The 25,910-nt window shown below is 38.9% G+C and overlaps 1 protein-coding gene across 5 annotated transcripts in view; it reads left to right on the top strand.

The window, feature by feature from the left end:
* The window catches only part of AFAP1 (actin filament associated protein 1), a 114,849-nt gene that overhangs the window by 43,571 nt on the left and 45,368 nt on the right, over window positions 1-25,910 (top strand). For all 5 annotated transcript variants that reach the window (XM_039550923.1, XM_039550921.1, XM_039550922.1 and 2 more), the window contains exons 2-4: window positions 5,986-6,114; window positions 11,230-11,327; window positions 24,267-24,375. In XM_039550923.1, coding sequence (XP_039406857.1) covers window positions 5,988-6,114; window positions 11,230-11,327; window positions 24,267-24,375 — 334 coding nt within the window. In that variant the 5' untranslated portion in view covers window positions 5,986-5,987. The remainder of the gene's footprint in view (window positions 1-5,985; window positions 6,115-11,229; window positions 11,328-24,266; window positions 24,376-25,910) is intronic.

Genomic DNA, 25,910 nt, shown 5'->3' with positions numbered 1-25,910 from the left:
CATTTCTTGGAGGAGAGGATTTCAATACAGTTTTCAAGTATGTCAAATAGTTTCTGGTAGCATTATTGAAAAAATTAAAAATTTTTGCTACTGCTAAATATGCTCTCACTGCCTGCTTTCAGATTTTTGTGCTTCTATGTGAAATTCTTTTCTTGCATAATGATAAAATAGTCATGAAAGGTACTTTTTTATTAATTGCTGGTTTCAGGATATTTGTAACTGCATTATAGGATTGAGGGGAAGTGAGTTAAAGTGATTTTGTGTTTTCTTCATAAAGATTTTTGCCTTGTGCCTCTACATTCGTTGTAGTGTCCCTGATATTTATAGCATTATAAAATACAGCCATGGTTTCCTCAGCAGTAGTCTGTTATGAGCTTTTTAATAAAATATTCAAATTCCGCATCCAAAACTAAGGATGGTGACACTATTTCAAGAGAAATGGGTATAAACATGAAATTCATATTCTGCTTTTTATTGTAAATGAGATCCTATGTCTGGTTTCTACAGTGTTGCTTGTGTGCCTAAATACCAATGAGGGTTTTTTTAAAGATTATAAGAGTCTCTATGTTTCAAGAAGTTTATATATATATATATATATATATATATATATAATATATATTGAAGATTAGCCTCAATACTACTCATAAATCCAATCATATTTGTTTGGGGAAGTCAAATGGGATCACCCCCCCCCCATGAAACTAGGGCTCAAAATGCTGACATAGATCTTTGGCTTTCCTGGAACAGGTACTTCAGGTAAATACACATCTCTCTACAAACAGGGGTAGCGAGGTGAGAGTCTCTGGCCTGTATTGTATAGAAAGTCAGATTTGGTGATTTCTTGTAGTGGGTCTCTGTTCTAACCATCAACATCTGCAAATGACAAACTAAACAGAGAACAGAAAATGTAAGCACAGAGAGATTTGATTCAGCAGTGTTCAAGGAACTGATCAATAGCATCTTCTAAAGAATTGAAGCTCAATTTAAAATCATATTTCTGTGATATTCATGTATTTTCATACATGCATTTATAATAGACATGCAAGCATGGAAGTGAAGTTACTTTGTGTGGAAGGTTTGTGCTGTATGGACAAGACAATAATTAAACATACTTCCTGTCCTCCTTCCTGGACTTGTATTTCTTTTTCTTTAGAAGTTCATCAGTGTGTGTTAGTCAGCTGAAAAACACTTTCAGGTCATTTGCGCTATGGAAAGGTTAAGAAATACTGTAACTGCTAGGAGTAACAAAAAAACAATCTGACCATTTTTTCTCATGAGCTCATCCTTGTAGTTTCCTCTGGTTAAAGCAACCTTGAAATCATGTGTGGGATATAGTCCTGCTCCTACCATTTTTTTCTAATCAACTGGAAGTGAAAAATACATTCTTTTAAAAAACGGTTGTAGGCTAGTACCCGTAAACATAGATTTGGAATAATTGCATCATCATGCTTTTTCAGCCCCAGTTGGTTTTAGTTCTGGTTTGGAACAAAATCTGCAGTGTGATGTAATTGCCTTCCTCTTATTATTTTTACCTTGGTGTATTCTGTTGCTGGCTTGTGTATATAGTTTTTATGTGCTGCCATTTGAAAAACTTTAAAGCTCCTGAGAGCTGGTCTTGGAAACCCTTCTGGATTTATCACTGGTTTTTTATTTGTGCATGGCAATTACAGCAGTCCATTAGGGGCCTATAATTCCTATTGAGCATAGAATGGACTTCTCATCGTTTAATATGGAATGTGATTTTGTTCCTCAGTCAAGCTAAAATCAGCTTACTGTGTGATTACCATCCCTGGGCTCCACCCTGCCTTTCACCACCTGCCACTTACAAGTAATTCCTTTGGCAATGAGGATACAACCAAAGCTGTCAAATAAATTGGCCCCTTTTTGAGAGCCTTCTTCTGATTATTATTCTTTCTTTGTGGTGATGTCAGATTTCCAAGGGTAATCTCTCACTGGAGGAGTATGTTTTTCTTTGGGACTTGCACCACCCGCTCCTTTTGAGTCTCCGTTTAAGAAACAATGATTGCTTACTGAAAATATGTAGATTTTCTGTTATTCAGTTCCATTACTTTTTTTGTGAGCACATCATCACATTTCTAGGAAGGAGAAAATAAGGTTCTTCAATCCAGAAAATCAGCCAAGGATTGACAACAGGGAAACTTGTTTTTTCCCCAGAACATATAAATTTATTTGTTGCCATCTTGGAAAACAGTTTTCAATACTTTATTTCAATACACTTCATGGCAGTATTTCAACTCTTTCCTTAAGCAGCGAAAGTACTAACAGAGGAAAGTATGCTTTTAAGATATGTGGAAAGAGTGTTTCTTGCTAGCTGGGAACAGCGTTTCCCTTCTTTCTTTTTGGATGTTTGACATCAATGCATATATAAAGTGAAATTCAGAACTTCCTTCCTTCACACTTTGATATTTCTGATGCTATTAACTCCTGCAAAAGAAAATTCATCCCTAATTCAGTCCTGGTAGAAACAATGTCCAAGTGTTCGTGTCTAGCATTTTTTAACAGCTGCTAACAATTTCATTCTGTTGTTGCACTAAAATTGTAAATTAGCATTTATGGCTCCTTGCTTGAAGTCAGTGTCACACACCTATGAGCTTACAAAGGCTGGAGGAGCAAGTCTTGTCATGCTCTGTATTCCTTGGTGATGCACTACTCAACCTTTGAACCACAGTGCTGCACGCCAGGCCAAGGGCACATGCAGTGAGTGTGAATGTGTTGCTAAGGCAGCGTTTTTGGCATGTTTTAAGTATTGCCTCACTGGTATCAGGTCCATCTTACCATCCTCCTATCTGTCCTAACCAAAGCTTTGGATTTTGAAATCCTCTGCTGGGGCAGTTAAATTGCTTCCAGTACCTTAGGTGGGCTGGTCATTGTAGGTCAATGGGAAGGGGTCACCAGGGACTGCAATGCAGATTTCATCCAAAGACATAGAGGAAGGCCACTTATGGTACAATCAGAAGAGATTTGGGCTGGTGCCACCTGCCAGAAGTCTCTCCAGCAACGGTTCCCTATCTCCTCTCCTCTTGCTTCCTTGTCTCCTTGCCTTGTAACTCCCTCTTGCTCTAATTTCTCATTGTGCAATCCATCTGTTTATATTAGATTATAAGATCCTGAGAACAAGGATCTGATAATTTTTAATAACTGAACACGGTTATGTACTCTACATATCAAAGGTATCTGATCCTTTCGTCCTTTTTTCCCTTCCTAAAAGTGAAGGCTCTCAGCAAATAAATGAGGTGACTGTGGCATATGGTATTCTTTGGTGAAGAGGAGAAGGGAGAGCTCCCTTTCAGCCTATTTACAATCCCTTGCCTTAAAGAAATTAGGACATGTGGCATTGCAAAGAACTTCTAGTGCAGTAATATATGCAATTACTAACAGTAATTTATATGGCTGTAGAACTACATGAAAAATATACATTCCTTGTACTGCATACTGATTAGGTTTCACAATGATTGCCTAGATTCTATGGTAATGATAGCTTTTGAAAGGCATGTATCGTAACAAGTAACTATTAAAATATTCATATATTCTGCAATTAAAATGAACAATATGAATGCATTTTATATTCAAAGCATACTTAAAAGCAAGAGACCACTATACACAGAATGGAATATACATCTTATCTCTAAACTGTATAATTTGAGAAAAAAATAAGAGCTGATTGCTTGGGTATTACTTTTTTTGGTTATAGGGCCTTTTATTTCTCCTCGAGTCTCACGATCACTTTCCACTTTGCAAATCTGAGCTTCTGCCTTTGTGCTTCAGAAAGCTGTATGCCATATATATGTTGTTGTCTCATTATTTGAACGACTCTGGAAATAATAGAGTTGTTGTGAAATACTTTGGATTTCTGACAGACTTCTAGAGAACTTAGACAGCTACAAATGTAAAGGCGAAATAAATTACCATTGTAGCCATGGGATGTTTTTCATAAGTTACACCGTGAAGTGAGCAGACACTTTTCTTGTCATTTTAAATACCTTCTTTCTGCCAATATATTGTGAAAATCTTTGAGAAACATAGTTCCTGAAAAGGTGGACAGTTTATACTGCTTAGGTGAATAGAAGAACATAGTCACCAAGGAAATCTTGGGCAGGCTGGAATTATCTGTATAAATTAATAGTGTCTTTGAGAAAATTAAGAGTTAAGGGTCTGGAGCAAAAGTCTTAATGAGGAGTATTGAAGGGAGCTGGGATTGTTTAGACTAGAGAAAATGGGATTCAGGGTGGACACTTTCTACAACTACCTGAAAGGAGGTTGTAGGGAGGTGGGTGTCAGTGTTTTCCCCCAAGTAACAAGTGACAGGATGAAAGGAAATGGATTCAATTTGCACCAGGGGATGTTTAGATTGGATATTATAAAAAAATTTCTTCCGTGAAATGATGGTCAAGCATTGGAACAGGCTGCCCAGGAAAGTGGTGAAGCCACTGTCCTTGATAAACACATGGATGTGGTGCTTAGGGACATGGTTTAGTGGTGGACTTGACAGTGCTGTCATTGGACTTGATGATCTTTTACAACTGAAATGATTCTATGAAAATACTTTCCCACGCGTACTTCTTCAGGGATTTCTTTGTTAAGATGTTTTCATGCCCTGGTACATCTTCTGTGCCTGCTAGTAGTTAGTTGGCCTTGCCAGAGCAGTCAGAGCTCAGGTAGAGTCTCCAAATGCATGGGAGAATCTGCATTTCTTGGAGACAAGAATAGGCCAATAGCCCCTTGCAGGAGTGTAGCTGACATCTGCAGGCTTCCCTGCACTGTGGTGTTGTCAAGGGTTGTTTAAACATCCAGACACATTCTCAGAGATGGAAGAAAGGATTCCAGGTTCACTTGGGTAAACAATTGTATCAGAAAGGTTTTAGGAGTAGGGAAGAGCTGGTAAGGGAGTAAGCAGCAAAGAATGTACCCTTTAGAGGTCTGAAGAGGCTTAGCAGCAGTTGCCCAGTTAGGCCTTGAAAAGACTATAAAAATAAATGTGATTAAGTAGAGAAGAATTTAAGTGGAGGCATTTTGGAATGAGGATATGAAACTATAAATAGTACATCCCCTTAAGCGAAGGGACCAGAGAATCTCAGAATTGCGAGAGAACTGAAGCATGAAAATGTGGTTCGATACCATGGGTTTCCTCATGAACCTGCTGAAGAGATATCATATGATCAGGCTGTAACAAAGGCGTTTGTATGGTCTGAGCTACTGCAGTAATTAGGACAATGCAAGACTTTAGGGATAATTTGAAAGGAAAAAAGTAGAACTGTGTGTATAAAGTTCATTGATAAAAAAATTGAGAAGCACTGGGAATAGAGAGAAGGAATGCAATTTTTTCTAGAGAAAGTTGAAGAGCTTTGAGATCTGGAATAATAGAATGGGATGAAATGTGAAATATATCACTTGGAAGTATTATATATCTGGGGAATGATAAGAAAATATGTGAGAGGTTGGGAGCTTGTCTTTGGAGATCATAAAAAAGAAAAATCACTGTAAAGAAAAAGAATACCTGCTCGTTCCTACCACAGCAAACAGAAGAAAAAATATGAAGGAAAGAGAAAGATTCATTAAAATATCAGTGGTGTCTAGAAGCTTTACCGAGTCTTAAATTCCTTGTGCAGTTAGAAATTTTGCACTTTGTTAGTGGGAGGGGAACCAGGGTGGCAGTGGTAGAAAAGCCAGGGGCCACTATTCCTACATGTAACTTGTCTGGTGCTGGCTTCATCATGTGGCATGTGAAAAGATACATCTTTCAGTTTGGAAATAAATGTTATAAATGCAAGCAAAACTCACTGCTGGATTATTCTGTTGGATCTATTAATGTTTAATAATGTTAAAGTCTCTTTCCATCAGGGAGGACCATACATTTTTAAGAAATACTAGAAAATAACTATGAATTTGGATAAATGAGAATTAACTCTTACCTTTTTTCCCAATGGGACTTTTCAGAAAAAGTAATTCTATTTGTTTGTCTTTCAGCCATGGAAGAGTTAATAGTTGAGCTGCGCCTGTTTCTTGAACTTCTGGACCATGAATATCTAACTTCCACTGTCAGGGAGAAGAAGGCAGTAATAACTAACATTCTCCTGAGGATACAGTCATCAAAAGGTCAGTGCCGGGGTGTGTTTTCTCGCTTGCAGAATGCACAGAATAAGTCTGTACTCAGTGAAATAACTTTAAGAGCTGAAGACAAGCTCTAAATTGAAGCAAGAAAGAAAGACGGGGGAAGCCAAAGTGTAATTTACCTGAATGTTTTCCTTTATGTCCAGCAGTAAAATAAAGCAAAAGACCCACTTAGAAGTATCTTGGGTACACATGGGTGAATCCAGCCACAGAATTATTTCCTACATAGAATGTTTTCATTTCTGCTGGCAGAGTGGTTACTTCATTTTATTTGTGCCAGTAATGCTGTTTGTGAGTTTTGATGTCAGGGAGTGCTGGCCACAGCACGGTTTCATCTGTGGCAAATGACCCAAATCCATCAAAAGGCTTGATACTGAGGTGGAGTCTGGTGCATAGCTGATACAGGAGTGCCAAGCCAGAGATAGGAAATGGCTGTCAGAATGTTTGGCTTGCATTTTGCAATTAGACTCACTTTCTCGTTTTCTTCCTATCTAAAACGATTTTTATTGCACAATTGCTTGTCTCCATCAAGATCATGGAACTGAGTGCAACATAAGTGATTCACTGTGTACAGGAGCCTTTCCACAGAGCTTGTGTGAAGAACATTCCTCACTATTTTTTCTAACAGTACTCTTATATTTTTTACCTCATCTTTCTGTATGAAGTGACCTCTGGGCTAAAAGACCTCTGTCTCCACTACATTTGACAGAAATACTGCCAGTGTAAACCTCCAGTTTAGATTGTTGATAAATACCAGAGTTTGTTGAAGAAAAATGCCATATTGTGAGCAGCTGTATTTCTGATTTGTTTCTTCTCTGGTGCTAGAAAAATATGGTCTTGTTTGATGCAGTGTTTCCCCCATTTACTAAAGAAATAGTTTTTGTCACGGGATTCAAGTCCAAGGAGATCAACTATAAAGTAATGATTGTCCTCTTTTCCATTTTGACATTCTTAAAGACCCACTGCTATTTCTACTTCATACTGAGAGATAGAGGCAGACACCAATTTCTCATATTGTGGAAGGAGTCTTCATGCTCCAAAAGCTCATCAAAGTACACCAAACCAAACTCTTCAAAACCAAAATCTACAGGTGTGAACCTGCAATTTGATGTGTTTATAAACAGCTGTATTTTAGTGAAGTTTAAAATAACCTCAGCAATGCTGAGCTGACACTGCATGTTCTTCCTTCAATCTTTACAACTAGATTTATTAAAAAAAAATCTGACTTTTTCAAGAAGTCAGGTGTCATTCTGTTGCCAGCTTTGAAAACACAGGGGAACGTTGTCAATATTCTTTCGGGATTGTGGATGGTGCTCCAGGATGAAAAACCCTCCACCTCACAGTGCTGAGTATGTTTCTGGACTCTAGAGCTCAACTGTTTGTGCTATTAAATTGTGGAGTGATCCTTGCATTGGTTTGGCCTGAGCTGACTTGTCTCCTCCATCAGTTCCTAGGCATGATGTATGTGGGAGTTATCGCGGGTAAAGATTTGCTCCCTATAGACAGTTCAAAATCAGTTTGAGGGTGAGAGGTCTTAACTATGTGAATATCAATTTCCCTGTGCCAGCACACCTTCCTAGGTGTGTTCAGTTTATGTCTCTACATGTGGTGACAGATAAAAAGACCCCAGAACCATAGCTTTCCACTATTCAGCACCTACCAGTTAGGTTTTAAAGTCTATTGCAGGCTCTGTAACAAGATCCATTTCATCCAATTACAGGATCCATCAATCACCAAAATCCATACGAGATCCCTGTATTAAGTGGTAGGGCTTTGCTCAGTGCGGTTGTTACTGGAACATTTTACTCACCTCTAGTGCCTTCATTCAAGGAAATAAAATGTAGACATTTCAAAGAAAGGTTGTAAAAGTGATTAAAGAATCCAGAAATATGCCTTCAAATTATGCAAAATGAGGTGTCATAATTAATCTTTATGTAGAAAAGGAATGAATGAGAACAAGCTCCTAGACTTACACAACAGTAAATGCAATGACTGAATGTTTATTTCAAAATGGAAATAAAGCATGTTTTGAGCATTGAAGTTATGAACTAATGGAAGAACTTAGCAAGTTCTGCATGCCATTGCTGGCATCTTATCAAGATGGAATACTTTTCTAAAAGATACGCTCCAGTTCAAACTAGAATTGAGGAAACCCCATAGTTCAGTTAAATAAGAGATCATAGGACTATGCTTTATATGTCTATAAACACTAGTTTATGGAATTGAATAGAATAGAATTTAAGCCAGCATGTCCTCTAAAAAAGCATCCAGTTTCTCTCCCCAGGGTACTCATGTATTGCTTCTTCCTTTCTAGCTAGCACAAACATTATTTGTTTTTTTTTTTTGCTGGTTTAGTCCTAACCAGTGTCACTTTGCTGGTCTGGTTCAACCGAAGGCCACACACATGCTTATGCTGGCTCAAAGAAAAGGTTGGTGCAGGGACAGGAACAAGGCAGGGAAGGAGAAGAACTGCCTCCCTGGGAGCTCTGCCATCACGTCCTGGCTTTGAGCGTGTGTGAAACTACCCAGGGAGTCATGTACTTTACTGGAGCCGACCCTGCTGCTTTTTTAATCGGTTATAACATTCAGTACTCCCATCCCTTTGAAACTATTCATCTCTTCATTAAGATTAAAAGCAATAAAAGATGCATAAACCCACAGTACTCTGTAACTAAGATGAACTATCGTTTGGAGCCTGTTTTTCAAATTGTTGTTTTACTCCACCCACACAACTCCACGAGAGCTCTTGGGTTGCTAGCACAGTTTAAGAGGCTTGAGGACTATGCTGAGTTCAAGCTCTTTAGTTGCATTTGCAAAAATTAACAGGGTGAATCCAAAAGAATTTTTTGATTGTTGGAGAAAACCATGTAAGATCAATGGGGAATGGTAATGAAGGATCTGGGGAGCTGGGAATTGGCTGGCCTCTTTAGAACGTCTGGAAATGAACAATTATGTTTTTCTTTGTAAAGGTGTGGAAATTATTGTGATGGGCTGGTTGGGTTTTAGTAAAACACTTCAAACTGAGTGAGTTCTTACTTGGGGAATTCTTTAGAAATCTTTTACCTTGTTTTGTTCCATCTCCCCCAAATGCACACTGTTTTCTTCAACTAATATCTCTCAAGCAGAGAGAACTGGGCCAGGCAGATGTATTCTTCAGGTCATAGCTGCCTGGCCTCAACCTGCCCTGCATCCAAACCAGTGGTTACTCTGAATAGCTGGCAAAACTATAAACCTTATTTTTCTTCCAGAGCCTTGGCATGCCCAATGGATTGTAGGTAAAAAAAACTTGGCATTTCCTTCTAAAACTCAGACTTTCTTCTAAAAAACAAAAACACAAAGAGTTTATTTTGGAGTAAGAACTGTTGCTGGATTTAGTCATTTAATATGACTGTCAACATTGCCTGTTTTCCTTAAAGGGACCTGATGTCCTAAACCTGTAGTACTCCTTCTGCAGTGTAAGTTGGTAGAAGGAATTAAATGTTAGAGCAGGTTCTTGCTTAAAACACACATAGATGAAAACTGGGGGAAAATAGTTTCACAGAGTCAATATATTCACTTGGAATAGTTTGTGTTTTTTTCAGTAAAAAACTTTACATATGACTTCTGGTTGTTATGGAAACCATGGGAGACTTGAATATTGATGGCAGTCATGATATGGACTCATCCTATGTAAAGAGCAACAAGTGAAATTTATACTGGAAAAAAAAGAAAAAAAAGGAATATTTCCCAAGATTAATCACTCTCTTGATTTGTAGGAAGAAAGAAGAATCTGTAATCTTTAGAGATAGTTTAATTTATCAATGTTGTTTTTCAACCCATGACTTCACAGCCAGTGGGATTGGGATATTAGGACAAGAAATGTTTCATCAATTACATTCTTGAGAATTGTATGATTTTGACCAAAAGGCATCCATTTGACTATATAAATACATATTTTAAAAATGCAACTAAACACTAGGAACTAAATTCAGTGTAGGGTTAAGCAGGGTACAATCCATGGACTGAATTTTTGCCAGAACATTGAGGAGATGCACCCTAATCTTCCTTTGATATTTAGAAAAATAAACAATATCCTGTTTCTATGAAGTGAATTCAACTGTGATTTAAATTATTGTGCCAAAAACACAGAATGAGCAGTCCATTCCTCTTTTGTCCTGTGAGAGACATGCAACAATGACACAAAGGACCCTCAAAGCAGCTTTTACATTCAGATACTTTTCCTTTTTCAAATTCACCTGGAAAACGAGGGGGTTATTAAAATAAAAATTCATAAGAAGGAAATGGTGGGAAAATATGCTCAGTGTGTAGTTCTGTTTAATGGTGAGTTGGTTAGGGCAGTGTCTCTCAGCAGTGCTCCAGGCTGGGGTGGCACAGCATCCTGCATCTGCTGGGACTTGTGCAGACTCACACTGCAGCTCCATGATCAGAGATGGTGGTGGTAACAGGGGGCCCAGGGAATGTGGGCACTGTGGTCTTGGCCTAAGAGCTGTCACCATCACTTCCAGGAAAGCAGGCAGGTGGGGGCTCTTCTTCTACCCTCTTCACATTCTTTTGTCATGAAAGATGGTTTGGGGCTTGTTTCTGTGTGATAGCCTTGCCCATCCAAAATGTGCCATGGGAACCGCTGTTGTTCATCTCCATTGAAAAAAGGTACTGCCCACAGGGTGACTGTGTTTTATTCACTGTATGCTGCCACTGGGATGTTTTTAACTGTGCTATATGCACCCAATAAATGTTTTTATCTGTATGGCAGGCACCTGGCAGCGTGTTTGAATGTTGTTTAAGTCTTTCAGTTTGAGATGGATGGGCAGTTCAGAATGATTTCCTGTAATTTTTTTCAATGTCTGGTATTTGTTGATCCAAACAGCATATATGTCATTATCATATAGAGTAAGTATGTGTTTGTTCTGCTTGATTAAATTCCTGAATTCCCAGCATTCTTCCAGTCCTGCCTCAGTAACTGCACTTGGGAGGTGGGCTGTGATCAGAACTGCATGCCAGATTTCAGTGTGTGACAGTCAGACATGGGATCCACATGTGGAAAAAATATTCCATTTGCATCCACCAAGGTATTAAGTGATGTTTGTTGCTCTTCCACAGGTTTAGAAATAAAAGAACATGTCCAGAAGCAAGAAGTTGCCAACAGTTTGCCGGCACCTCCTCAAATGCCTCTGCCAGAAATACCTCAGCAGTGGCTGGTGAGTGTTATATTTAATTATATAAATATATACAAGAGAGAATGTATTTGTGGTAAATCCTAGCAGAAATGGTTACAAGGGAAAAGAGCCTGCAGGTCCAGGGAAGTATTTATTCCTCTCACCTCTGCTTTGGTTGAGGGAATTCGGTTCAGTCTGTAGGAGGGATGTCAAAAAATTCCGTGTGGTAAAATAAGTCTGGGAATAGGTCACTGCAAAGGCTGTGGAATGGTAATCCTTGGAGATTTTCAAAATTCACATGACAAAAGTCTGAGCAACATAGCCTTAATTTCAAAGTTTGGCCTATCCTATATTGGAGGTTGGCCTGGCCAAGGCCACAGGTCCCAGCCAGTTTCTAACACTTTTATTGGTAACATTTCCTGGAGCAAGCCTCATGAGAAGTCTCCTTTCGATAGCTGAGAAATGAAGGGGCAGAGTTTTAAAATGAAGGAAGAATACTTTCTTTTTTTGAATAAAGTCTTTAGTGGCTTTCCTGCCCGGTCTCTGGATAGGAAATTCCCTTCAGATCAAGTAGATGCACTGATTCTTAGAGGTGTTTATAGCAAAGATACTGATTGAGGTCTGTAATTCAATCCTCCAGTTGGGAGCAGCTGTCTTGTTACAGAAAAAACTGTAAACAAGTTCCAATGCTTCTCTCTTACTGACTTTACAGTAGATATGAGGAAGAAAACATTTTCAACATTTTTTTTTAGAGAAGCATAAGCATATCATGGTTTAGTTGAAAGTTGAACTGATACTGATAAAGTATCCATCTCTTTATTCTTGTGTGAAAAATTTTGTGCACAATGATAAGGGCAATCCATGGAGACTCACATTCATTGAATCAGGAAGCACAGATTCTTACAGGGCCAGAATAACTGGATGGCTGATGTTCTGCCTCATTTTAGTGTCCTATTTTGTTGTCACATTTGTCCCTGGTCCTAAGAGGTATATAAGCCAGTAGCATCTTATGAATATAAGAACTAATCTATCAGTAATTTGTCAGATCGAACTCCTGTCCAGCCTTTTGTAAAATGCTATGTACTGAAGAAAAAAATAAAAAACCACTACAAACATGTATTGTATGGAATACCTTAATCTTAGTTTCTCCCTAAGCAATGCCAGCTTTAAGTTTGTGACTGTAAATTAATATATGTTTAATGGATGCAAAGGTAGTCTTATTAATATGCAGTGTAACTTAGAGAATCCATTTCATGGTTAACAGTGCCAGAAACTGATTATTTTACTTTAATTCAAAATACATACAGCATAAATTACAAGGGAAAGGGTTCGGGACAGGCAGGAAAATTATGCAAAGTGCACATGCCTTTGAAACGTAGACAGGTACCACCTTCATAAACTGAAACCAACTGAGATCCTCATTCTTTCATATTTGTGTATGTTCAGTTTGTCTCTGAAGGTTCAAGTTGTTTTTCTTAAAAAGATCCATCTCCTTTTCCTTTCTTATACACTAATGTGTAAATTCCCCTAAAGTTGGTACAGCTGCAGCAAGTGAAATGGTGTGAAGTATGAATTGGGTCCAGGAGGTCAACACTAGTTTTTGCAGTAGTTCATTTTGGATTTTTTAGTAACAAAAATATTTCTCTGAGATACTGTGGGAATTACTGTGGAAGTTGACACAGAGCTGGCTGGTCTGCAGTGTGGTGTTCTCATGTTGAGCCTGGCAAAGTGGAGTTTGAACATGGTCCTCCCTTGTGATCTGCCTGCAGCACTGAGGATGTTTTCACCTCAGTGAATTCATCAAGTTTTTCCATAGTGTTAGAAGCTGATTTTTGCCCGTTTTTCTGCAATTCTGTTGTTGCTGTCAGGCAGTGGTGGATTTCACCTCCCTTTCTGGTGTTGCTGCCACCATGAGATGAGCCAGGAGATGTCCCAAGACTCTCATTGTTTTGCAGCATCCAAATACAGGTTACAAGTGGTGATATTTTAAGATGGTAGCACATTGTAATTTGTGAAAAAGATGGCAGACTGCTGCTGACCTGCAAAAGACCAGGTGGAATCAGAAGGGAAAGACAAAACCATCAGCTTTTTGTCCTTTGAAGGCAAGCTCAAACCCCAGTCTGACTCTCTGAATTCTTCTCCCGAAGTCACATTGATATAATGGAACTGATCTTTAACTGTTTTTTGGAAACCTTTCTCTATTAGATGTCTCTTTGTTAAACCCTCATTATTATTTGATATATTCAGAGACCATCATGTTATCTTTCTTTTCATACACAGGACATTAGTGACAGTGGCCAAGATCTAATTCTCCCTTCCATTGCTGCTCCTGCATGGTGAATTTCAAGACACCCTGAATCAATAGAGTCCTAAAAATTTGTAGCTGATGCCAATCTCTATGAAAACTGTATATAACTGCACTGACACAAATACTGAGCTACCTTTCCTAGCCATTTTTCCTAGACTGTCTTCATAGCTGAGTGGAAAAAATTTCCTGGGCCCACCAGAGGCTGGGATATCCTGCTCCAGGTTGCCCTTCTTCACATGGCAAGTTGGAAGTCATTCTGTATGGCACTACTTTTTGGCAGCTATTCAGGACAGAAAGCTTTTTCCACTTGCTAAGTAACATTTTGTGATGGTCTTAGCCTCCAATGAAAACACAGTGTGCTAATGGAGCGTAGGAATTTACTGGAAGTGGGAATCAATAACTTCAAATAAACTATACACCAGTTTAAATCTCTGGGTTTAGTCCATCAGTTATTGAAAGTGATGAAAATTAAAGGTTCATTCACACCACTGTTTCTCTTTATGTCACTCAAGGATTTCTGCATTCAAAAATGTTTAGTCTGAATTGGTGTTTAAGCTTCAACTTATGTAAAGATGTGTGGGTGGGAAGGAATTAAATACTCCTTAAAGTAGTGCCAGGAGCCAGAATTATGTGTGGGCAGGTGCTGTGCAAGGTTTCCTTTGTAAATCTGTAAATAGACCTGCATATTTGCTCAGGTCGAATATTGTATCAGTTTTGTTTTTCATCAGCCCATGAACAAAGAGTATAAAATTCATTTTATTAAGAGATATACTGTTAATAGTGTCAAGGAATTCTTCAGTTATTAAAACACATTAGAGCCTGGAGAGTTTTCCTAGACTCAGTGGACTTTGAATCAGGTCTTAAAATTGAGGGACAAAGTTGGGCCTTTAGGTATACTTGAATCAAGAAAATCACTAAGCACACAGTCTCTTAGCAGTTCTCTTTTGTATACATTTCCTTGGCTACGTCTGGTCTAGCAGACTTTCTGTCAAGCATAGAAAGCCCAAATCCCCTCTTGCTTTAGCAAGCAGCTCTTTGAGGTGGCTGGCAAAGTAAATGCTGCAGATAAAGGATGTGAAGCCTAAGGGCAATGCTGAGTCCCTTTACAAAGCTGACACAACACTTGTCTGGGTGCATTACTATGAGGTTGCTGGCAGGGATACCGTGCCAGCAGCTCTGAAGCTTTGTTTGGGTCAGCAGCAGAGCCAGAGATCCCCGTGTTTCAAAAGAGTCCTGTCTGTTCTCCCCTCCTGGACCTGCTTACTGCGGGGGCTTGTCTTCAGCCTGCCTCACCCACCTCTACATCAGCAGCTACTTTTATGGATTTCCCCTGCTCTTGACAGGCACAAAGCAGTGCTAGGTGATGGGTTTGGAGGAATAACAGAGCCAAGGCTCTGAGAATGGTTCAAAGTGCTGCCAGTGGTTTAACACCTGGGATCCCATTGTTGCACTATCACCAAGTTGCCTTGAAGTACATTTTCCACTGAAGCAGTAGGATAATATCTGGTGTGTCCCGCTGCTCCGATATGCCTGAGGGATTACTGGCATAAACTATCCACAGCATGACAGTGACAGAATACTTCTAGCTTCCAAGCATTTGGTTGTCATATTACATCTGACAGTCGGTGATTTCATTGCACTGTGCTGTCCAACAAAATCAAACACAAACAGCACACTTGGCTATTCTGCATGATTTTCACAGTAAAATCGAGTGTATGTTTTGTTTTTCTTGGAATATTGACAATTTAATAATTATTTAATTGCAACAAATGTTCATCAGAATTCCAGAACCCTGCAGATATGAATCAAAAGGATGGGTCATCTTCCTCCAATCTCTTCCTGCACAATACACAGTCACTCTGTAGGAGTGCTTCATGGGTTTCCTAAATGGGTTTCCTATTGTGGAGAAATGATTTGACCACCTCCCTTTATCTGGCTGCCTGTCAGGTAAACTCTTAGATATTTATTAGAAAATGCTGAAAGGAGACAGTGTCCTTGGAGAAGAAGAAGAAAAATCACCTGGAAATCAAAAGGATTCTTGAGGTGATATATCACCAATCATTCTTTTCACAGCAACCAAAAAAGTGCCAGCTTTAGATCATTCTCTAAAATGTATAACTCTAAAGTACCATAACAAAAGCAAGGGGTCCATGTGCCAGGTGGGTAATTGGGAATCTCTCTTTCATCTACCTTTTTCTTCTAACACTGAAAAGCAGTTTTTATTCTCTATTCCTCTTTAAAGATGATCTTAAGACAGTATTAATTTTCAGGTTGTTTCCTTAAAGAAGTTTCAAAAGCCACAAAAATGAATTCAACAAATATTCATTTGTTTCATTCAGAGCTGGCTATACCTTCACCTTGAACAGGTCTGCACAAGTTCTTCCATAATGAAGGAACAAGTAAAGAGACCTTTTTGATTTATCAGTGCAGTTACTCTTATTGCAGGCAATGATAAAATATTAACCCTTTCAGAAACCTACCAAAAGCTATTTACTAGCATTTAGGTTTGTTTAGGCCACTATTTCAATTTGAAAGTGGTTCCACCATCCCAGTGTTCATTGCCAGTCTTTGTCATTGTGTTTAAGTAGGTTATTTTCCCCTCACCATGGTACCTGTGCTTCAGATGTCCTTTGTAATCCCAATCATATTCCTCTCAGGTTTCATTTCATTCTGCTGTGTATAAGAAAGGCTCTATCAGTTTCATTTTGAGCTATGGGTTACTGCTAATGAACAATATTGTTATCTCTCCTGAGTACCTGCTATAAGGATCATGTACTTTGATCATAAGTGACCAGAACAGCAGTCTTCTGGACATAGAATCAGAATTATTTAGGTTGGAAAAGACCCTTAAGATCATTGAGTCCAACTGTTTGCCTAAAGATACTACTAAGCCATGCCCCCAGGTGCCACATCTACATATCTTTAAATAGCTCCAGTGGTGGTGACTTCACCACTTCCTTGGGTAGCCTCTTTCAGTGCTTGACAACCCTTCTGATTAATACACTTCTCCTAATATCTAAACCTCCCCTGGCATGACTTGAGACTGTTAGATTTGTCCAGTTGCTTGTTAATTGGGAGACTGACCCCACCTGGCTGCAACCTGCTTTCAGGTGAGCAATAGTGTCCCTCCTGAGCCTCCTTTTCTCCAGGCTAAACATCCCAGCTCCCTCAGCCTCCCTTTTTAAGATTTGCCCTCCAGACCCTTTCCAGACCCAGCTCTGTTGCCCTTCTCTGGACTCACTTCAGCACCTCAATGCCTTTCTGGGTGTGGGGGACCCAAAACTGAACAAAGGATTTGAGGTGTGACCTCACCAGTGCTGAGTACGGGGGGACAGTCACTGCCCTGGTCCTGTTGGCCACAATATGGCTGATCCAGGCCAGTGCCATTGGCCTTCTTGGCCACCTGGGCACAGGTTAATTCCTGTGATTGTGGAATAGTTTTGCCCATAATATGTGATTGCATAAGGAATAAGGATAAAGAAATGTATACCACCTCTTTTTGTGTTAGCCATGTCTTGCAGGACACTAGTTGTCATTCCCATTTTCCATGGCTGAGGTTGGTGAATTATTGTTGATGATTTATTTCACATTTAAAAATGGTACCACAGAAAAGTTTTAGTGAAAGCAATTACCTTCTCAATTAATTTATAGTATAGCTTTATAGCAATACACATCATCATATTTCAAAACTTTCCTCATGTCTAAGCTGCCAGAATGAGCTGTTCTCAGCTGCTTTTAATTGGAATTTACACTTAAACTGAATGAGTTAGAGTAGAATTGAACTTCTTTACCAAATTCTTTTTATGATCATTGTGAAGCTATTTGCCCTTTTGTCTTTTTTTAGCTGGATACTGGTACTAGAAAATTATTAAATTACTAATGCCACAGATTTTATAGGATATTATCCCACCATTTTTCTTAGCATGGCTCACACTCCTGACCTCAGGTTTTTAATTTGTTTCTGTGCTATACCAGTCCATAGAACACCCTCCCTGTGTTGATAGTTAGTGACCAGACTTTTTGCTTTCCTGATCATGCTCGCTGATGTTCTGTGCACAAATACATGGAGAAGGAATTAGGCCGGTAAGTACCAAGTCTCCTCTTGTTTTAATTTGATGCAGTGCTCAGGCCCTTAGACAATATTGTTCCAGTGGAAATGGCGTTGCCTACACTTTTCTCACTGTACTATCATGTCCTCACTGCCATGTCACATATTTGGATGAATTTATTAACTCCTGTAAGAGAAAGGTGATTTTGTTTTTGCTGGGGAATACAGACACTTCTTTGAGCACAGTCACAGTAAACAACTCTGACTGAGAGCCCCATGCTGCTTAAAATTCAGATTAATCTTTCTCATGTAATATGTATGAAAGTGTTCCCTAGCATTAATTAAAGCCCATTTCATTTCTTGGTACACACAGACCCTTTGCTTGACATGACTCAGGTCTATTGTTTTGTCTGAGTGATGCTTCCAACTGGCTGTGTAATAATCTTTTATTATAAATTCTGAATGATACAGAAATACCTTGGGTTTTTTTCTGGCTCATTCTCTTTCACTTTTAATTATTTTGTTAGATCTTCTGTTCCTTCCACTGAGTCTGGAGTTTATTTTCACTCCAGTCTTCCACAGAGTTTGGGCGTAACTCCTTCCAGCTACCTGTCCTTTCAGTGGTGCATTCCATGCTCCAGTCTTTTTGGTTTTATTTAATATCTCAAATGTAATTACATACAGTAGAAAGAACTGAGACAATTTATGTCTGGACACAGACTGACAGTGCCATCAGAGATGCAAGAACCAACTGCATTTTCTACTTGGTCAATATACTATGTTGTTCTGTTACTGTTTCTATCTGGCCCTCTTCATTGCCATCTTTGCCTTCCTGTTTCTTAGGTAAAGGGGTTGTTCAGCTATCTGAGCAGATGTGTTGTGTCTTGTGAAAAAGTAACTCAGCTCCTGGTGAGGTTCCTGTGTAAATGCTCTCCAGACAATCTTCATATCAAACTGTGGAGCCATAGGATGCCCTGATTCATTCTTTAATGCAAGCGTGTTCAGATCTCTTTCCCAGCATCAGGCTGTGCTTTCTGAGGCTGTGATCTGTTTGTAGTCACTGTACATACTAAGCACTCTTCCAGTGATACCTTTAATTAGGCATTCACCCCTGAGTCAGCAGACACGCTCGCAGGCTGTGTCAGATGTTCCTCCACTCCCTGGAGAACAGCGTGCCAAGTGTGTGCCTTCTGTTCTTAACCTTAAACCTGCTCAAGTCCCTGCTCAGGATCACCCCCTAAGAAAAAGCTCCACTTGTGCTTACACTCATCCTCCCTCCACCTGGTAATCACTTCCACTACTTTCCCCCTTGCACTCATCTGTTAGCACTGCAGGAGCCGGTGGGTGACGAGTTCTGCTATTCATGAGATTCATATTGCTGGGCCTCCCCTCATGTCAAACTCTGGTTGTTCATTCCTCAGGGAATTCCTTTTGATTTTTTCCTGGCAGCACTGGCATTGTAGAGGTGTGTGCTGTAATTGCATGTACACTCAGAGACAGTCAGGTGGGACTACACCAGCCCATCATGTGGCCCTGTTACCCTCCTTCTGGTGGGACTGACAGGTATGCTCCATTCCAGAAAGTTGAGTTCTGTGGCTGTCTGGATGGTTTTGCTGTCTTTTGCACTCAGAAGCTGGGAAGATAAGTTGTTAGACTTCCTTCACATTATTTGGCTCCTGGTTTTGTGGGCTCCAGCTGACAAGCTCAGAAATAGTAATCTTAGAATATGAAGCTGAGGTCAAATTAAGACTGTTTCTCAGCTTCTCCTTGTGTACACTCAGGATAATATAGCACAGCTCAATATGGTCTTAGTATCCCACAAAGTCAGCACTTTTGTCCTGAATAAATCCAAGGTCCATCCAGGTTCTTAACTGCTGGCAATAAATAGTGATTTCTCTTTAGCACAATTTTGAATTTATTTAAGGATTGTCATACCAAGTGGCAAGGGTTTCCAACCCTTACAGTGTTACAAAAAAAGCCTGATTGAAATATATGCTCAGTAATTTTGTGAATTGTATTTTACTCAGTTTGTTGGTTCATCTTGCTTTTGGGACATCCATTGTTTCACATGTGGAATTAGGGATCACAAATGTGTGTGTACTCTTCCCCCTCCAGGCTGAAGATGCAGTGGGGTTGAGCAGAGGTCAGGTCTAAGCTTGCTCCAGAGCAAATGACATGTGCCCGTGTCAAAGTTTCTTCTTGACAGCCCCCATTTGCCTGCTGGCTCCCAAAAAGCTTTCTTAGACATCACCAGTGTGTGACCACTTTTCCATTTTCGTGTTGCTGCCTTCAGCATTGAGGGGTTATGTGTCAGCCGTCTCCACAGTCCAGCTGGATCCAAACTGGTGGTCGATCTAATAACACATGTGAATGTGGCACTTGAGTTGCTGGCAGTCTTTGCCTGCAGCACAGGTTACGGATAGGCTCTGCTAAACTCACTGCTTTGCACTGGAAATCTCCACATCCTGAATCATTGCATAAAGGAAGGTATTTCTTTCTCTTTCCTACAAAGTGGGAAGTTCATTGGGATATAAAGTGATTTTACATCCTCCGGCCTCTATACATTGGCATTTATTTTTCTTTGTCTTTCAGACTGCTTTCCATATTTTCACCAGATTATCAGATAGACTATCCCTAAAATAAAAGTTACTATCTTGCTCAGTACCCTTGACAGAAGGGGAGAAATAAAGTAGTGTCTCTCTTAGGATAAAGGAAGAAAGAGTTTATGAGTGGTCTATGGAATATAGATGGGGAGGTGGTGGGGAAGACCTTAAAATACCATTAAATTAATGTGTCCATATAAATCTGTTTCAGTAGGGTAATGAATTTTACCATTTTGTTTCTTTCTCTCAACAATCCATTCTGTAAGTTGGAATTGGCACATGCACAATCCAGTTTCTAATGTGATCAGAGACCTCAACTCTGTAGTGTAATGATCACCTCATCTGCTTCTTGGTTTCAATTAAAGCATCTCTCAGGTTGGTCTCAAACCCAGGACTTGACAAACATCTTCATCAGTACTGTTTCATTATTACTGTTATTATTCTGGACAACAACATAGTACTCATCTTTGTCCCTTTCCCTCCAAGGAGATAAAAGTAATGTCAATTTATTTTCCCAGTTCTTATTCCTGTGGCTGAGAGAGGTGGTTTATCTTGAGAGGCAGCATTCTTTCTCTAGGTTTCTTCTCTGCTGCCTGCCATTAAAAAAAAAAAAAAAAAAAAAGTAGAAATTCATGCTAATGCCTTCCTTGCAGGTCGCCAGGTCTCTCATCTTGATACCACTCAAGTGACACGTGTTCTAGTGTTTTTTAAGATTTAATTCTTTTACAGAATATGTGAATAGTTTTGTGGGGTTTATGGCCTTTTTATTTTTTCAAGTAAATTATTGAAAGGTTATTCAATAAAGACTTAGTTCATAATTCACAACTTCATCAAAATTCTTCCAGTAAAAAATGCTGAGTGGAAAGAATTAAACAATACAACTAGCAATAGTAAAAACATTAAAGCACTATAAATATTAGTAACTAATACCAGAATGCACACGTGTATGTTTTATGTATCTTGGTGATCAAACTTGTGTACTCTGTAGCTCCCAAAAGATGTAGCTGTTTATTGTACAGATCTGAGTGAGGCATTTTTATTTTTTTTTTAATCAGTCAGGGTTTTTTGATATTAAAACAGCCCTGCTTTTATCAGAAAGTATTTAATGTTGGATGTTTCTGTTTCTCTCTTCTTAAAAAAAGAAAAATCTTTTTTATAATTGTTTTCAACTTTGTTATGGCAAGCACTGCAAAATGCATTTCAGAGAGGAGGGCCCAGTTAATTCAGCAATGGATTCCATCTGTGTTGATGTTGGCTGCACAGCCCAGCCCGCCCCAGCTGTATGAAGTAACTGGTGCTCCAGCAGGGTCAAAATCAGACAAGTACCATTTGTGTTTCATTTCCTTTTTTCTTTCATTCTGAATAACATTTTGTCTAAAAACAAGGATTTTTTTCCCCCCGGTCTTTATTGGAACCTCTCATTTGTTCCCGGATAAAATACAGCTTTGAAACCTTGGTGCTGTGTCAAGTCAAAATTGGAATGACTCAGGGCAGGTATTTCCTGGGTGAATGAGGTTTAATACTGATAGGAATTTCATATCTTGCATGTAAAACTGATGGGGAAAAGGTTTAAGGCTAGACTGAGAAATTAATTTGTCTAATGAGATAGGTGGTATGAATTTATACTGCTCCAGGAGCAAACTGTGACGCCAACTCACAAGAACAAGGTTCTACCCACTTGCGTGAAGGGAGAAAATCAACTCTTTGGAGTCAGTTCCCCCTCTTTGTGTCTAGCACTTCAGGCCACACAGAGGTGATATGTGTAGAGCAATTCATAATTGCTGTCAATTTTCCAACAGTAATGAACATGTAATAATTTTTAATGTCCTGTATGCCTGTTGTGCAGCAGCAGCTAACCTTGAAAGACTCATTTATTTTGTCATGATGTGCAGGTTGTCAATTTGATTTTTTTCAGCAAAATTACATGGTCACTACACTGAAAGTCATATTTTTTCTTTATTTTGCTTCTTTGACAGATAATTTCTCTAGCAAAGCTGGTCTGTGAGGAAATCTCATTTAGTTCACATTGTAGGTAACAGTAATTGCCAACTGTAATTTGTAATTGATTGTGACATAAGAAGTTGGCTGTATCATTTGATATAGAAGTAGTATTAGTGTAAATTTCAATCTGACCAGGAATTTCTGTGTTCAGTCATGAATCAGTTCATTGCTCATGAAAAAGTTTCTGATTTTACTTGGTGTGCAAAGGTAAGTCCATGCTGGATGAGCTGAAGGGCAGGGTTAGTCACTAGCTCCTTGCCTTCCTGCACACTGGGAATACACAAGCACTTACCTGCAAGGTGGAATAACCTACCTGATACGAATTTAACTACAGAGCACACTAAGGGTGGGACTCATCTTAGCAATGTTGTTAAGAATTAGGTGTCTGGCGTAGGTGTGTAATCAGCAATGAGATTTGGAGATGTCTAGCTTTGAAATATTCAAAGATGAATCCAGCCCTGAAAGTGCCCACAGAAGTAATTTCAGTACAGTTAATGGCACATGTTATTAAAGCTCAGGTTCCTCCCAGGTAACTTCAGGTCTGTAGCAAAAGAGGAGCATAGTCCCTGTGGCCTCATCTGTGTGATGTGGAAGAAGGCTCTGCTAGACTGGTCAGCCCAACTGAGGTACACTCCAAAAGTGTCTGTATCTAACCAGTTTCTCACTTCAGTATTTCTGTTCTTTCCCTTAGTCTAGACTGGATTAGTCCAGTGCAGACAAACACTGCTGCATCTCTGTCATTACATGAAAAGAGAAAAAAAAAAAAAAAAAGAGAAAGATGTATTGAAAAAGTGTTACTGCAGAAATGAGACTCTGCTTGCAAGTTAAATTTTTGTAATCATGCAATAAACCATTTTTGCTGAAAAAAGGCTCCAGTATTTTCTCTAACACATAAATATGAAACTAAAAATCTGTGGTAATATGAATGGGTTCTGTAAAATACAGTTGCTTTGGTACTTGTTAAGGAAATAGAAGTCATATGGAAGAAGTCACAGAGTACTAAATTTACTTTGTTACTGTATCAACATACCAGCAGTTGGTCAGTTTTAAATTTAAAACAGGTTTATATTTAGAAAAGAAGCATTTTAGAATTTGACCTGTTATTGGACATATTTATTTTATCATGTAATAATTTCTTAATGTTTCAAAATTTTCCTTGTTTGTAGCTCAGTTTTGACTATGTAGCAATAGTATTTTAGACATTTGTATATATATATATATATATATATATATATATATATAAAGAATTGATATGCCATTGAAAAAACACTTACTATGAAAATATAGTTTAATTTTCTGTTCTTAGTCTCTGCCAGCCCAGGCTACTTAACTTATCTAAACTGTCCAACCAAACTTTTGTTTGCTGCTGTAATGTGAATTATTTTAAGTGTAAAATACTAATAAATAAGCCTTAACACTGTAAAGTGGTCTGTGCATAGAAATCTCCTTCCTACATAGCCCCATTAGATTTCCAGTTCTTAAATAGAGAACTGTATCTTTTCAGCATTTTTACCACTTATTGTTGTTGTAGAGAAAAATTCTTCTAATGTAGCTCCTTAGCAATGCCATCCTTAGCAATGACAAGTAGTATTCTACAGTGTTTATTATCTCCAAAGGACTAAGTTACAGGACATGCAAGAAGGTTCTGTTTCCTTACCATGAGTAGAAGTACAGGTCTGCATGATAATGATACATTTAAAAATGTATCAGCATGTTATAAACATAGTTAAGTAACTTTATTGTTTCAAGTCTCAACCTGGACTTATTATTGTTTAATTACAGCAACATATCAGGAGCTTGAGAATTAGGTTTGCTTCTCATCTAGAAGATGCTACCTTGCAGAACATCTAATTTAGCCCTCCAGAGCCTTGCCTTTAGAGACAGTTAACATAAGAAATAGTCACAAGAGCAGGGTTTATGAAGCTGGTTGCATTGGCACTGGTCATGAGCAGATGTTCTGCCCATGTTTAATTTAACACCTTGTTGGTCTGTAATCACTTTTTCTTTTTTTGTTCATTTAGCCACCAGATAATGGGCCTCCACCACTGCCAACATCTTCCCTTCCTGAAGGCTATTATGAGGAGGCAGTGCCACTCAGTCCTGGGAAGGCTCCTGAGTACATCACTTCCAGTGAGTAAGATATTTCCACAGCAGTTTCTGAGCAATTGGTAATTCCAGTGTCCTTCGACTTTTTTAGTATTTGAGAACTCCGTCTCTATTGGTGCTGTGGTGATGTGTCATAAGCGTTGCTTTGACCATTTGGGGCCAGTTCTGGTTATCCTTGCTGGCCATGCATTGGTTTGGTTTGCAGAACTGTTTTGGTGTGCTCAAACCTGGCTCCTTTTAGACAAAAATAAACCTGGAGCTCGGGTGAAATGCGTGTAAACAGATTTCAGCAGCTATTGGAGACAGAGGGTCCAAATTAGCCATTAATCTTTTAGACTGCTTTGAAACACAAAAGATGGGGGCATTGGACCAGGAGTCCAGAGTTAAATATTGTCCAGAGTAAACCCCTCTAAACTGATCATACTGTGAATGTAGAGGTCTCAGAAACTGGTACTTATCTGCACATCTACCTGCTGTGCCTCTATTGCACTGAATTGCTTGCTGAAGTAGACAAATAAAAAGAAAAAAGGAATTATTAGAAAGATGTGATTTGCAGCATTTCTGATGACACATTGTGGAAAGGGATGAATTGGTCACAGCGTCTTCCCACAAGCCAAGTGTGGTGCACATGACAGTACATTTGTGACACGTTCAGGGCAGCAGGCAGAGGGCTGCTGCCAGCTGTCCACCAGAACATTGCTCTGCAGCACCCAAATGCACTTTTTCACATCCAAACACTTACCCCAAGACCTGTGCAATTCAGTGGAGCTGTGCAGAGAGCACCCTGACGCAATACTGAAATGGCTGCTGTAACCTTTACACAGGGTCAGTCAACAGCGTATTATGTACCATCTTTTTGCTGCTTTTTTATTGGCTGGGGTAATTTATTACTTGTGTAGGGCTGATATATCACTAATCATTATTTTCTATGATCCGAAGATTAAAGGCATATCTTCTCATATTTTATAACCATTTTAATTATTTAAAACTATCTCTCTGTTCTTAAAACATGAATAGGAGTCACCCTAAAACTAGAATACTATTCATCTGTACACTGCACAAACTGATGTTATCTAGCAGCTTTTAATTAACCCAGGAAATTCAAGGTAATAAAGAGTTTCATGTACTGGAAAGCAAATGAAAGAACATAAGAACTTAGAAGAGCATCAGGATCACTCTTCTCTCCATTTTCTCCCTTGAAATGCTGCAGGGTGGTCCTGCTACACTTTGTAACCCAGTGACCTTCTGATCTGGATTTTGTCATTACACAAAAGCCATGCTCAGGCAGTATTAATAGTGCAATTATTAATAGCACTGCTAAAGGATCGCCTAGGGAAAAACAGGACAAAGTATGGAGCTGATTTCTTATTGTACTTAACCATTTAAATGCATAAAAATATTTAGGATATCAGCCTTAAAAGTTAATTAATAATTCTACATTTAAGTGTACACACACACACGCATATATATATATCTATCTCCAGACATTTAAACCTCTGTTAGTGTGACTTAGTATCTCACGTGCTGAGATTTTGTTACATTTTCTTATGTTCTGAACT

This window comes from Corvus cornix, chromosome 4 (assembly GCF_000738735.6).
Source record: "Corvus cornix cornix isolate S_Up_H32 chromosome 4, ASM73873v5, whole genome shotgun sequence".
Lineage (NCBI taxonomy): Eukaryota > Metazoa > Chordata > Aves > Passeriformes > Corvidae > Corvus > Corvus cornix.
The sequence above is the reverse complement of the archived record's forward strand: the minus strand, read 5'-3'. Positions and strand labels throughout refer to the sequence as shown.